Raw genomic sequence first — 12538 nt, forward strand, 5'->3', positions numbered from 1 at the left:
GTCTGGGAAATTCTGTACTATTGATATGGCTGTCCATGGCTGTCTGCACTGCTTGTGAAGCTGTATAGGTTTTCTGGAAGTAGTCGAGAAAGCAAGAAAAAACCCATCTATAGCAAACTAAATGGGTATATTTTGGAAATCAAGCATTTTAGATTTGCCACAAGATAATCTCACCAGCTTCAACCTTGACAGGGTTAATAACTGGAAAAAAAACAATCTGAAATGGCTGCTCTTGTGATTTTAGCACACATGTTGCCACATTATGGGGCTTCAATGTGTTAACTTATATAGCTGAGCTGTACCTCAGGTAGAAAATATTCTGTTGTATCAGTTTTGAAGTTCCTTGTAATAGAAACAGTCATACTTTGGTGAAATTCTTCATGAAAAAATTTTGAGAACAGTTGTTTAAGATTAATAATATCTCATTATCTAGCTGGGGAAAACCAAGGTTGAAATCAACCAATTGATCAGCTTTTTAAGGTGACTCCTGCCTCTATGGGAAAAGAGTTATACAAGTATTTTATGATATATTCTCCTTTCCTGCCCACCAGATTTTTGAAGTTTTTTTTTAACTCCTACCACTCAATTTTTGGTTAAAGTTTGTGTGCTTAGAGCAGTCCTGTTTACACAGATGAATGGTAATGAACTGCTGTGAAGAGTTTTTGAGTTAAGGTCCTCATCAACTGGTTTTGCTGCCAGAGAAAGTATATGTAGAATTTCATGATTGGTCCAGTTATCTCCATCATCAGTTAGTTAGAATTAAATGCAAACTCTTTTGGAGTTTTTGCTTGCTATTTTTTCCTTTTTCTTCCCTGTAAGAAGCATAAAAATGTTCATCAGCCCATTGTTTTGGGGCTGAGCTGAGGTTGAGTTATCTCATTTAAGATTGTACCAAAGGGTCATTGCTTGGGAAGGGTAGATTATGGTAAACAAGGGCAATCACTCACTAATGTATTAGAAAGAGTTATAGATCATGTGTAGTACTGCCACTCAGCACACAGGACTCCCATTTGTCACTGTCTTCCTGCAGAGATACAGTCCTGGCTTCTGCCCAGTATTTGTTAAGAAAAAAGGAAAAGCTTCAACATAGTCAATGTCTCAGCTCTGCAAAGACTCAATTAACCAAAAAAGAGTTCTGTGCAAACACTGTCTTATGTCATTGTATTGGAGTGTCTTATTTTCCAAAAACAAATTACTAAACTAGGAAAGTAATTGAAAATGTTGCTTTAGAAATGGATTTTTTGTCCACTTTTTTTACAAGAGTGTATGAAGTTGAGATGAGGTCCATTTAAGGAACTGTGCTTTATGAAAAAAACTATGGGGTTGTTTGGATCAACATTAGCCATGGAGAGAAATAAGAACATGCCATTCTTCTCCTTCACCCCCAGAGTTCTAGAGAAAGAATAATAGTGTACTTATTTTCAGAAGGCAGAGAATCTTTAAACAGAGAATGGGAATGGAGACCCGAAGTTTCTTTTGCCTCTTACCTCACTTGGGCTGTCTGTATCCTCAGCCATTCCCACCAGTTTGGATCCAATGAGGTGGATGTGTTGTGTCAAGTTACAGACATTAACCTATAATTTTAATTTCAGTGTCTCAGCTAGTCCATCTTAATTTGTGCCCACCTGATGACATGAACATCAACAAGCTCTACTCCTCCAGGGTTGTTAACTTTCATTTATTTGGTTTTGCCTAGCCTTTCTTCCTCAAGTCTAGAAGAAATTCATTGTCTTAGAGAGTGGGGAGTAGGAGGGGTGGGGGATTTTTTTCCCCTCTCCTTTTTGTGGTTTTTCTGTGCCAGCCTTCCTAGAGGAATTATCTTTGTCTGCCAGTAATTCCTATTGTGTCAAATCCTTCATCAAATTTTCTCAGATGTGACAGCATCAGCTGTTATGTTCATGCTTGAAATAAGGGGTCATGAAGTCTAAGGAAAATGGAATTTTTTTTTTTGAGTTAGCAGCTTTATGTTTCTGCTGTACAGTATTATCTAAACTGAAGGACCTAGAAATACATCAAGTTCTCAAAATAAATGCTTTCCAGGCTTCTGTGCCAAACACATATATTTTGATTTTGTCCCCTGAAGATGTAGAGTAAGTAGGCTGTATTTTGGCTTGCTGTTACACTGATGAAGAGAAAGCTGTAATTTCTATTCATTTGCTTTGAGGGAAAGAGAGAGGTCAGTGCAAGACTTAATAAATTCTTCAGACATTAATTTTGTCAGCTTTGTATCTCAACACAGCTTGGTGTGAGAAAGTAGTCACAAAGCTTTCTTCTGATTTGCTTGTTGAACATTGTAGGTCTGCCTAAAGACAGATGAAGCAATGTGTAAGTTTCCTTCTGCTTTGGAGGAACTTTTAGTCAGTGCTTGTGTTGATGTATTTTTGTTAGGGCATCCTACTACAAGAGTACATGGTAAACTCAGTGATAACAGTCTCTTGATTTTTTTTTTTACAATGCCAGCATAAAAAAAAATCTAAAACTTGTTTGTATTTGGCCATTAATGTTTTTAAAAGAATTTTAAAAAAATGTTTCTGTCATTTAAAAGATAAAAGTAACCAGGTACTATAGCTAATAATTATTAATTTTAATCAGAAATTAATTCAGATTAATTTGCTGAGAATTGCAGCATTTTTTTTCATTCTGTGTTTTTATTTGGTATTGGAGTACTAAACTGGTGTTAGGAGTGGGGAACCAGAATATGGCAATGTGGCCAATGAGAGTCTTTACCCATTAAGCCCTGTTTTTCATTGTTCTTTAAGTGATGACTGCAGATGGTTAACTCAGCAGGCTGAAGGTTATAGGTGTATAAATAGTACACAATCACACCTCAACTCCTTGCATCAGCACGTCATCAGAACATGAGCTAGTGTAAAACTAGCCTTTTCTTAATAGGATGCTGAGCCTCTGTTTGAAAGAGGAGGAAAAATAAATTTAAAAAACCACCAAAACCCCAAACCAAACCAAACTGCTGGGATTGCCTGCTCACTCTGCGGCTCTTTGCTTTCGTAGGAGCTAATGAGGCATCTCTTCTTCCTCTGTGCAACTTCATCTGGGATAGGCAAAGGGAAGAGGAGGAAGAATGGAGACAACATTTCATTTCTGTCCTTCATTGACCTTCATTTTTGCATCTAAACAGGAAATTCAATGGCAGCCTGATTGCATCCCCTGCCCTGTTGGGACTCAAAAGGCCAGGCAGCCTTCCACTGCAGAGCCCAGGGTGTGAACTTTATGTCCTGAATTTGTGGATAAGGCTGAGGCTGCCTTTGCTTGCCTTTGTCAGATCCTTGCAGGGTAGTGACTTATTAGGGACTCTTTTGCCATTCCCTGTGTACCAAGATGAAGAAAAAAAATCAGCATTTTGTAGGTTTTTATTATTCCAGGGCTGCTTTGATTTCAGTAAAACAACAATTTAGTTCATGTTATTGACTGTGTTTCAAACACTGAATTAAAATTCCTTGATTAAAAAAAAATAAATTCTTTAAGTATATAAATAAAACATGCTACAGATATATAGAAAAAGGACAAAAAGCCTGATTTTCCAGATTTTTGATATATAAACACAACTGGATGGTGTTGTACATTCATATTGCTATATTTGAACTACTGTGCATCATTGATTTTGTTCCACTGGGCAATCCTGAGATAACATAAAGTGCAGCTCTGACTTCATTACTTGTTTTTAATCAAGAGTTCTTAATTGCACAGGCTTTATTCCTAATAACATCAACTAGTGTCTTCTAATTAAAAATTATAAATAAATTTATACCTAAGTAACATGATAAATGCACAGCCTTAATTCTTTAAGCCTTCTAATTAACTCAGCAAATTCCAATGATAACACAGGCAAAACAAAGAGAATGCTTTGAAAAGAATGTCAGAAAGAAATTAGGGTAACGTAGCAATTTCCTTTAAAGAAGAATAAACAAACATGGTCTTAAGTAGCTAAAAGGTAAATGAGGCCTGAGTACATAAAAGGGAAAGGAGGAAGGAAAAGAATGTAATTCTGAAGTATACATTGTAGTCTTGTAGGAGGGCAGTGAATGGGCCTCTTTGGGATGGACAGGTAAAACTTTGCTCTCAGTGTCTGCACATACAGCAAAGCTGAAGCATGCACTCCTCAAAGCTGCTGAAAATCATATCAATTTCCAGTAAAACAGGAAATACAAATAGTTTCCATCACCCAAAGCTCTTTATATTCATAATTTCTTTCCTGAGTGACGACCTAATGTTGTAGTGTCAGGAAGTTAATGGATTAATGTTGAAGTTAATGGTGAGAACACTTTTGAAAATAACCTTGTAATGGATCTTCCCATTTATTTTATTATAAAACAGGGTTTCAATTCTTTTAGAGGGTCAATTTTATTCACATGGATCTGGGCAAAAATATATTATTTTCAAAGTAAAGTTTACAGACCATTAATTTACAATGCAGACAAAATATTATGGTAACTTTTCTATACAAAGCAGTGGACAGTCAGTCTGCTGTGATTCTTTGGCTGAGAATAAAAATTACCTGCCTGCCTGTGTAATTTTAAACAAAGAGAAAGGTAGGGTAAAATAAAGATAGATAGACCTAAAGGTAGAATAGATACTTGCTATATAAGATCTACAAAACTGAAATTATAATTACTGTATTTACTATTTAGTATTTTGTATCAATATTATACTTATGTAAATATTAAAATTTATACACTTATTGTATATCATTCTGGCAGGAAAGGGGCTCAACTGGCAGACTGTTTCCAAAACAACCACCTGCCTGTATCTTCCTCAAAGAAACAGTAGTGTTTTCCACAAAATTATCACCTCTCCTGTCCAGATCTCCTTGCTTAGCATAGAGAATTTCTTTTAAAAATTGTCTAGACAGCTTCATCTTAGGTGAGCCTAACCATAACATGTTCAGGTGGTTTTCAGGATTAGGGGTTTGTAGGCTCCTCCTAATATTTGATTGGTAGAAATAGAATCCCTTGCTCAAACCAGATAAACAAGGTGCTGTGTTGGTTCCTGGGGCTGCCTGGTGCTCAGTAACAGAGTGATCTGCCCTCTCATGAAGGAATAGCACAGGAAATGGGAGGATTACCCATTTTCAGCTTTAAATTATGGAAACAACCTAGAGGTGCTCAAGTAGCCTTTTAACAGATAAGAGTTTGGGGAAAATAATCGAAGCCGCTCCCCCCCCCCAGAATTCCTTTTGGACCCTATTCAAAGAGCAAGTGCATTTTAGTCTGAGTCTTAATCAAAATCAGTTTACAGACCTTCTGAGATTAAAACCTAAATGCATGAATTATTTAACGTTTATTTATTTTTACTTAGTATTTAGACTCTTTCACTAGGGATTGTATCTAAGTTCAGCTCTATGTGAAGAATTCCTTATCTGAGTCAAAACAAGATTTCCAAAGGAATACTGCTTTGGGAGAATGAAGGGGAAAAAACTGTTTTTTTCTTCACAGGCATTTCCCTATTTGTATATTAAAGCACAACAATAAAGACAGTTGAGTCTTACTGTTTGTTGTCAATAGCTTCATATGTTTATATGCAACTTTCTCTTTACAAATTCAAACTGTTTTTTATTTTGTATTGTCCATTTTATTGGCTGTTTAGTACAAAAGTACAAGTAGGCAATCAATTAACTTTGCTCTTTCATTTTGTTGTTACACATTATGGATTAAATATGCAGCTTCAGTGCATTTATATGGAAATTTGCTCTGAGAGAAAGGCTAACAGGAAAGATGCATGGGAGCTGGCTGCTGGCTGAGTGACTGCTCTGGGTTTCCTGGCTTGCTTCTGTAGGGAGGCAGCTGGCCTAGGTGGAGAGGAGAAAGAAAGGAGAGGAGAAAGTGGAGAGGAAAGGGGGAAACAAAAAATGGCCAAAATTTAACAAGCTTTTTAATATTAACTATAAATTAGCATTATAAAGATATGGATAGGTTTACCAGAAGTATTTTGCTGTATTGCAGATTTAGTGCTGTTCCAGTAGATGGCACTAATTACATAAACAATTTACTAAAATGAACTAAATTTAATAAAAAAAAAACAACCTGAAAGCACAGGTATTAATTGTCCAAATCAGTATTATTTCACAGTATAAAAAAGAAAATTATTCAGAATATATGATTTCACTATATTCTTTATCTCAGTATTCAATGTCACAAATAGTCATAGTTTCCATAATGCGTAATAATGCATCCATCTATTTGTGTCTCAGAAAAGAATAGTCAACATTATAATCAGTGGTTATCAATTTGAGTTGTCATGTCTCTTCTAGCATTTAGAAGTTGGTTGTTTGATCCTCTCACAGTTTAGAAGTAGTCCTGTGATCTTCTGACTAAAAGAATTTAAAACATACAGAAAAACTGATTTTTATTCCCAGTAACTCTGGGGAAGTGTTTTGGTTTTTGTGGTTTTTGGGGGTTTTTTTCCTTCTTTTTATACAGATGGTATAAGTTATTCAGCTCCTTTTTTAATAACCATACAATGTATGTGATCATTTTATGTTGCTCTGAGGATTATTCTTTCCTTATTTCTCTCTTTCTCTTTTTACTTCAGCAATTTTCAAAGGAACTACGGCAATGGCAAATAAATGTAGATGTGGCAAACGACCTGGCTCTGAAGCTGCTCCGTGATTATTCAGCAGATGACACCAGAAAGGTACAGCTGATGACAGATAGTGTTAATGCATCGTGGGCTGCCATCAATAAAAGGTAGGATATAAATTCTGCTGTTTGATTTGTTGTTACTCTCCATTAACATTCATTGTCCAGCTGTGGTTGGAGATTACAGAAGATGCAACTTTTGCAAATGACATGACTGAAGTGGTCATGACTCTTCTGTAGAATTTTTTGGAAAAATGTCCTTAGAATAGCATTTAATTATAGCAAATAAAATTTAGCTTCCTGCCAATTTTCCTCTGCTATTAACAGTTGCCAACTAACTTGAGCTGATAGATTGTATTTCAAGTATTTAACATTGTTTCATATATCTGTACTATCTCCACATCACAACCACAATAGCGATTCTGACTCATAAACGAAATCTGAAAATGACAGACATAGCCTATTGAAGCAGGTTCAAAGTAGAAATGTTATCCTGTATCTTTGAAGGAGATCTCTAGTCAAGAAAATTTTTATTAAATCCTTGACCACATTCTTGATTACATTTCCCAGCCTTTCAGTGTTTGGTTTAGATGCCAATTCCTTATTAAAAGCAATTTTTTTTTGCAACTTGCCAACAAATTGTGAATCATTCAATATGCAATCTACAAGATTATAACATATTGCAGTAAAAATTGGTTTCTTTATAGTAGTGAAAGTTTTAAATCATTGCACATAAGATTAGATATGTAAAAATTATATGAAAGTTGTTCTAATCAGTATCTTGGATTAACTTTATAGTTTATAACTGAAACCATAAATGAATTAGATCTTAACATACTTTTAATTAAAGTCTATGAACAAGGCCAGAGAAGTCAGTTTAGCTAAATATGCAATGAATTCTGTAGATCTTCTTGCATAATGGTGGTTACCTAAATCACTGATGACTACAGAAGTTTAATGTCACTTTTTGTTTAGTTTGTCATTCGTATAAATGAGTCTCTTTAGCAGCATTTTTCTGAAGCAAACTTATAACTGATTTAAGACCCTGTTTTAATGAGAGAAGGGATATTCTTGTTGTCCACTTAAAAAAAGGCACACAAAAATTTGAAAGCTTTTTATTTTTAGCTAAACTGCGATTTTAGTATAAACATTCCATTTTTACCTGCTTGCATTTCTTCTGTTACAGCAATAGATATTTTAGCTTTATTAGAAGTAGCTGTATTTTTACAAAATGATGTTTTGCTCACTGTGGCCTGGGAAGATGTTTGGGGAATTTGGAATCTATTGCTGGATGAGAAAGGCTGGGAGTCTAATGCTCAAAACCATGCCCCAAGAGTGGATGAAATCAATAGCTAAAAAGGATTCCACGTGAGAACCAAAGTGCTTTTGTCAGTATTTAGAACCACAGGCCCCTCTTGGTGAGAGGTCCAGGATATGTTTGTAGCTGCTGTGGCTGCTCTGTATTAATTGTAGCTAAGGGGGCATTTCTGAACTTGTTAATGCCTCAGGCACAAGCCCAGGTGTGTCTAATGTTGCCCAAAGGTGAGAATTCTTGCATTCTTGCATGGATTCTGCCAAGAACTAGGCTGAGAGAGAGTGCAAATTCTTCAAAACACATTCCTTGCAAGCTTCTATAAAATGCACAGACGTGTTAGATGAATTACTATAGAAAATATTTTATGTCTAAGAAGAGACCTGCCTAGGTGACCTGCTTAAGTTGACATTTTCCTTTAAGATGTGCAATAGTATAGGAATAAATATGAGCTGTGAAATGAGTATCCTAGTTTTTGATTGTGTGACATTGTTACATTTCTAATATATTTTTAATTTAGTGTTTTGTATACAACTTTTGTAATACTTCTCTTGATTTGGAAACTTGAAAAAGAAGCATTGCTGCAATCAGTAGATGATAAGCTTCTCTACAGGCTGGATCACATTTTTTTGGTCTTTTGGGAAACATTGATAAATATGGACATACTAAATCTTCGAGTCACCATAAGACGTTTACTTGGAAGATTTTCTGTGCCTGTAGATTTTTTAGGTTTCTTTGAAGCACTGGTCAGGCATTTTGTTCATGCAGCAGCTCCTGTGTGAGGTCCTGAAAAAATGTCCTAGATTTCTGGAGGGATTTAAAGCCATGTAGATGTGAGACTTAGGGACGTGGTTTAGAGGTGGATTTGGAAGCATTGGGTTAAGGGCTTGACTTGATGATATTAGAGGACTTTTCCAGCCTAAATGATCCTGTGATTCCTTTGCTGAAAAGCCCTGTGGAAGGAGATAATGAAGTCCATGGGCCCTTGGGTGGCTTAAATACCAATTTGTTCTGGTTTTTTTGGGAGGTTTCACTTCTGATTTTTTGCCCTTCTTCTATGCTTTAGCTCTTCAGTTTTCAGGTTATTGCATAGAAAAATAAAAAAAAGGGGGATGGTGTTATGGTTTTGGGGATTTTTGAACTGTACGAGAATATTTACCCAGTAAAAAGAATACATGAATTGTTTTGTCATAGTCTTCAAGAAAGGCTAGTTTCTCCTCAGATATGTATGCAATTATTTCAGATATATCCGTGTGTGTTATTTTCATCTAAACAATGAATAATACTCTGATAACTTGGTCACCTCACAGTGGCAGTAGAAATAGATTCCAAATTATATTCTTGACCATTTCTGCAGTACTTTACAAGCAGTTTTATCACTTTTTATGCACATCTTAAGTTCCAAGAGGAAATATGCAGCTGAAAATTTTGCTTTCTCTCTCTATATTGCTAAGTTAAATGGCCTAAATATTTTGTGAATATTTTCTTTTAAAAATTTAAAGTAAGAGTTGCTTACATTGTTTTGAGCTGGTTTTCCTTAAACCTGCCATTATATCAGAATTGTGTGTCAGTGTGAAAAAAATGTAAAACCTGCTTTTCCATGGACCAGTTTACTAAGACAACAGGCAGGCAAGCAGTGGTAAAATTCCACTTTGCCTTTTGGTAATAGTTGCCAAAGCAAGTACTTCAGTCATTAAGGCAACATCTGTTAGCTTGTGTTTTGTTTTGCTTAAGTAGATTTGCAGCTGATTGCTGTGTGTTTACCCTTTGCCTTACTGTTGTGTTTTATAACATTGAGCCATAACCAGCTATACCTCTCTAAACCCTTTAAGAAACAAGCTGGTGAATGCTTGATGGTTGTTTCCCTTTTTTTCACTTGACACTTTTTAATTTTTACTTTTGTTGTTGATACTGCAAAATACACTAAAAAGCACATGAACTGATCACTTGGGTTAAAGCCAGACTGAATTGTAGACAGGCCACTTCTTCTTTAGAAGCACTTTCCAAGAAATAGCCATATTATTTAAACTGAAGCAATTAAAGAGAAAGTATCTCTATTGCTTGCATTAACAAAAATAAATCTAACAGATGAACTGAAATAATCTCAAGAGGGGGAAAAGGGCAATGATAGAAGCAACCATTAGAAATTTGCTATATAAAAAAATGTTTGTTATGGTGTTATGTTATCCTCCTTTTGTGGGCACACACATTTTATGTGAATTACTATACAAAATATCAACAGCTGCTTGTATTTTCCTTTCCTGTGAATCCACTAAATGTGCTAAATATCAAGCTAAAAATGGACTTACACCTTTCTTAAATGGAGTGTCTATTATGAAAATAATTGTATAACATACTCTGAGAATTGTTTAGGATTCCAAACCACCACTGTGTAATAGACATCTTCAAAAATTCACATCACCCCCCAGTTCCTGTGGCCAAGCTCAATGCAGCTCAGGCCACACAGCAAATGTTGGGAGCTTTCAGTGCTCAAGATGCTTTTTTGGCTCCTGAGACAATACAGAGGACACACCACAATCTAAACATAAAAAGTAACTTGCTTTTCCCCACTACAAGGCATGAATAGTGAAAAATCAGTGTAAGGAGAGGCAAGCAAATGTGTTTCTAAGCCTGTTTGAAAGACCTGAGGTACTAGCTCCCATTTTTTACTAAGAATGGTGTTAATTCTCTAATTTAGGCAGTTGTATAAACACCTTGATCTTGCATGTCAGCTGGACAGTATAAAATGCAAATGGCCAAACAAACAAAGGACATAATCAGTATAAAAGTATCATGTATATCTCCTTCATATTTAAATCCATAATAAAACAGTCATTCTAAGTGTGAAAAAGGTCATAATCTAGATTTGGTCTTTCAGCAGCAAACTATTCCCAATCAGAGACAAATAGAATGTAACCTTTATCTGTACATGAATTTTGTAAGTATAATTTTGTTACCTGCACAGGAAAAGCTCAATCATTCTGCTGGAGACAGGTTTTCTTAATATACTGTACCTGTCCTAACACTACTTTATGTTACTTGTGGAAGTAATCACATTTGCTTTACAGTTGTATTGCATTCTGAGTGAGGAAAAACTGCATTTACACAGCAGCAGCAGCAGCCAGAAGTGTGAATTTTGTTGAGTTATCCTGAAGGTTCATACTTGGTTCCAGTATGTAGACTGTATCTAGGAGCCATCTCTGAAAAGTTTATCTGCTCATTTTGGCTTGGACTGCTCAAGTTGAGCAGCAAAATATTCAGTCTCCAAGCGAATTCATCCTTTCCCTTCCCATTCTCCTGCTGTTTTGAAGCTTGGTTTGCATCCCTAAACTCTGTATAGTACCATGAGTGTGAGCAGCTCCAAAAATTCTCTGTGCAGGCACCTTTTGTGGCCATGGGACTCTTGTTTACTTGAGAAGACTGTTTACACATCTGGGCCTGCAGTTGTTGTCCTGGATATCGAGCTGCGTTCATGGGGGTGTGAGCAAGAAATCCTTGCAAATGGGACTTTAGATGAAGATGAAAATTTTTCATTTTCTGATGCAGATTTATTTTTTCTCAAAAACTACTATGATAATTTTAATTTTTTTTTTATCCTGCTGTGGTGATTTATTGATTGGTTTTCAGTATCATTTTGCCAGGCTCAAAGAAAGTAGACATGAGGAGACAGACTGCTTCTTTGCAATGAACATGTCATGCTGAAGCTTGTTATTTACACCAATTTAAAATTGCAAATTCTATTGGAAAATATTGTAATTGTGGAGCAGTTCTTTTGTTTTGTGAGAGATGTTGATATTATATTTATCTTTGTTGCCTGCACCATTTAAGGAAGAAGTTCTCAGTCTAGATGTTTGTCAGATGCTGCCTTTGAGAACTTCTCTGGGTGTGAAATCTTTAAGCACATAAGTACTTTTACTTCATCAGTAAATCTGGTCACACTAAACAAAAGTGAATCTCTGCAATCTGAAATACGTTGATATTTGAGATTATGTCAAGGACCAAATAATTTTATCTGTTAACATGTTTATTCTAAAGAACTAATGTATCTCTGTTGACTATTTTGGATAAAACAGACAAAGATTTCAAAAAAACCTTTAATCTGGCACTATTCTGAAAAATCTGAATTATATATGGGATCTTCATGTCTTTTTTATTAGAGAAGTGGGCGTAGAAGCCTTTCATTTTCATGAAACCAATTTGTCAGTAAAGCACTCCACATTTCTCAAAAGTAACTCTCCAGCAAACTCTAAAAAAAATTCTGTATTTGCTGCTTGTGATGCAAAAATGTTAAGCCTTTTGTGTTTAAAGTCAACTAAGAGTTGCTTTCTGACAAGAGATTTAAGTATTTTATGTTTTCTTTGTTCCAACCTGTTACCTTTATTTTAAATTCTCAGACAAGGACTATAAGAAGGGTGGGAATGGAAAGGTTTAGATGCTTTGATTTTAATTTGTTATGTCTTTTTGGTTTATGTTTTAATTATATCATTTCTTAATATATCCATTTTTAAAAGCACACCTAAAAAACCATTTGGTGCAGAGGGATTATTTTATGATAATAAATAAAAGAGAGGCAAAGTATTTGAAAGACATTCTGCTAACTGCCTACAATCCCAAGCAAATAGTTAGGTACAAA

General features: G+C 35.4%; 1 protein-coding gene across 10 annotated transcripts in view; it reads left to right on the forward strand.

The window, feature by feature from the left end:
• DMD (dystrophin) overlaps positions 1–12538 on the forward strand; it is a 1046004-nt gene that overhangs the window by 776516 nt on the left and 256950 nt on the right. For all 10 annotated transcript variants that reach the window (XM_077171917.1, XM_077171927.1, XM_077171925.1 and 7 more), the window contains one exon: positions 6547–6701. In XM_077171917.1, the coding sequence (XP_077028032.1) occupies positions 6547–6701 (155 nt within the window). The remainder of the gene's footprint in view (positions 1–6546; positions 6702–12538) is intronic.

Source organism: Agelaius phoeniceus, chromosome 2, assembly GCF_051311805.1.
Source record: "Agelaius phoeniceus isolate bAgePho1 chromosome 2, bAgePho1.hap1, whole genome shotgun sequence".
In the NCBI taxonomy this organism is placed as follows: Eukaryota; Metazoa; Chordata; class Aves; order Passeriformes; family Icteridae; genus Agelaius; species Agelaius phoeniceus.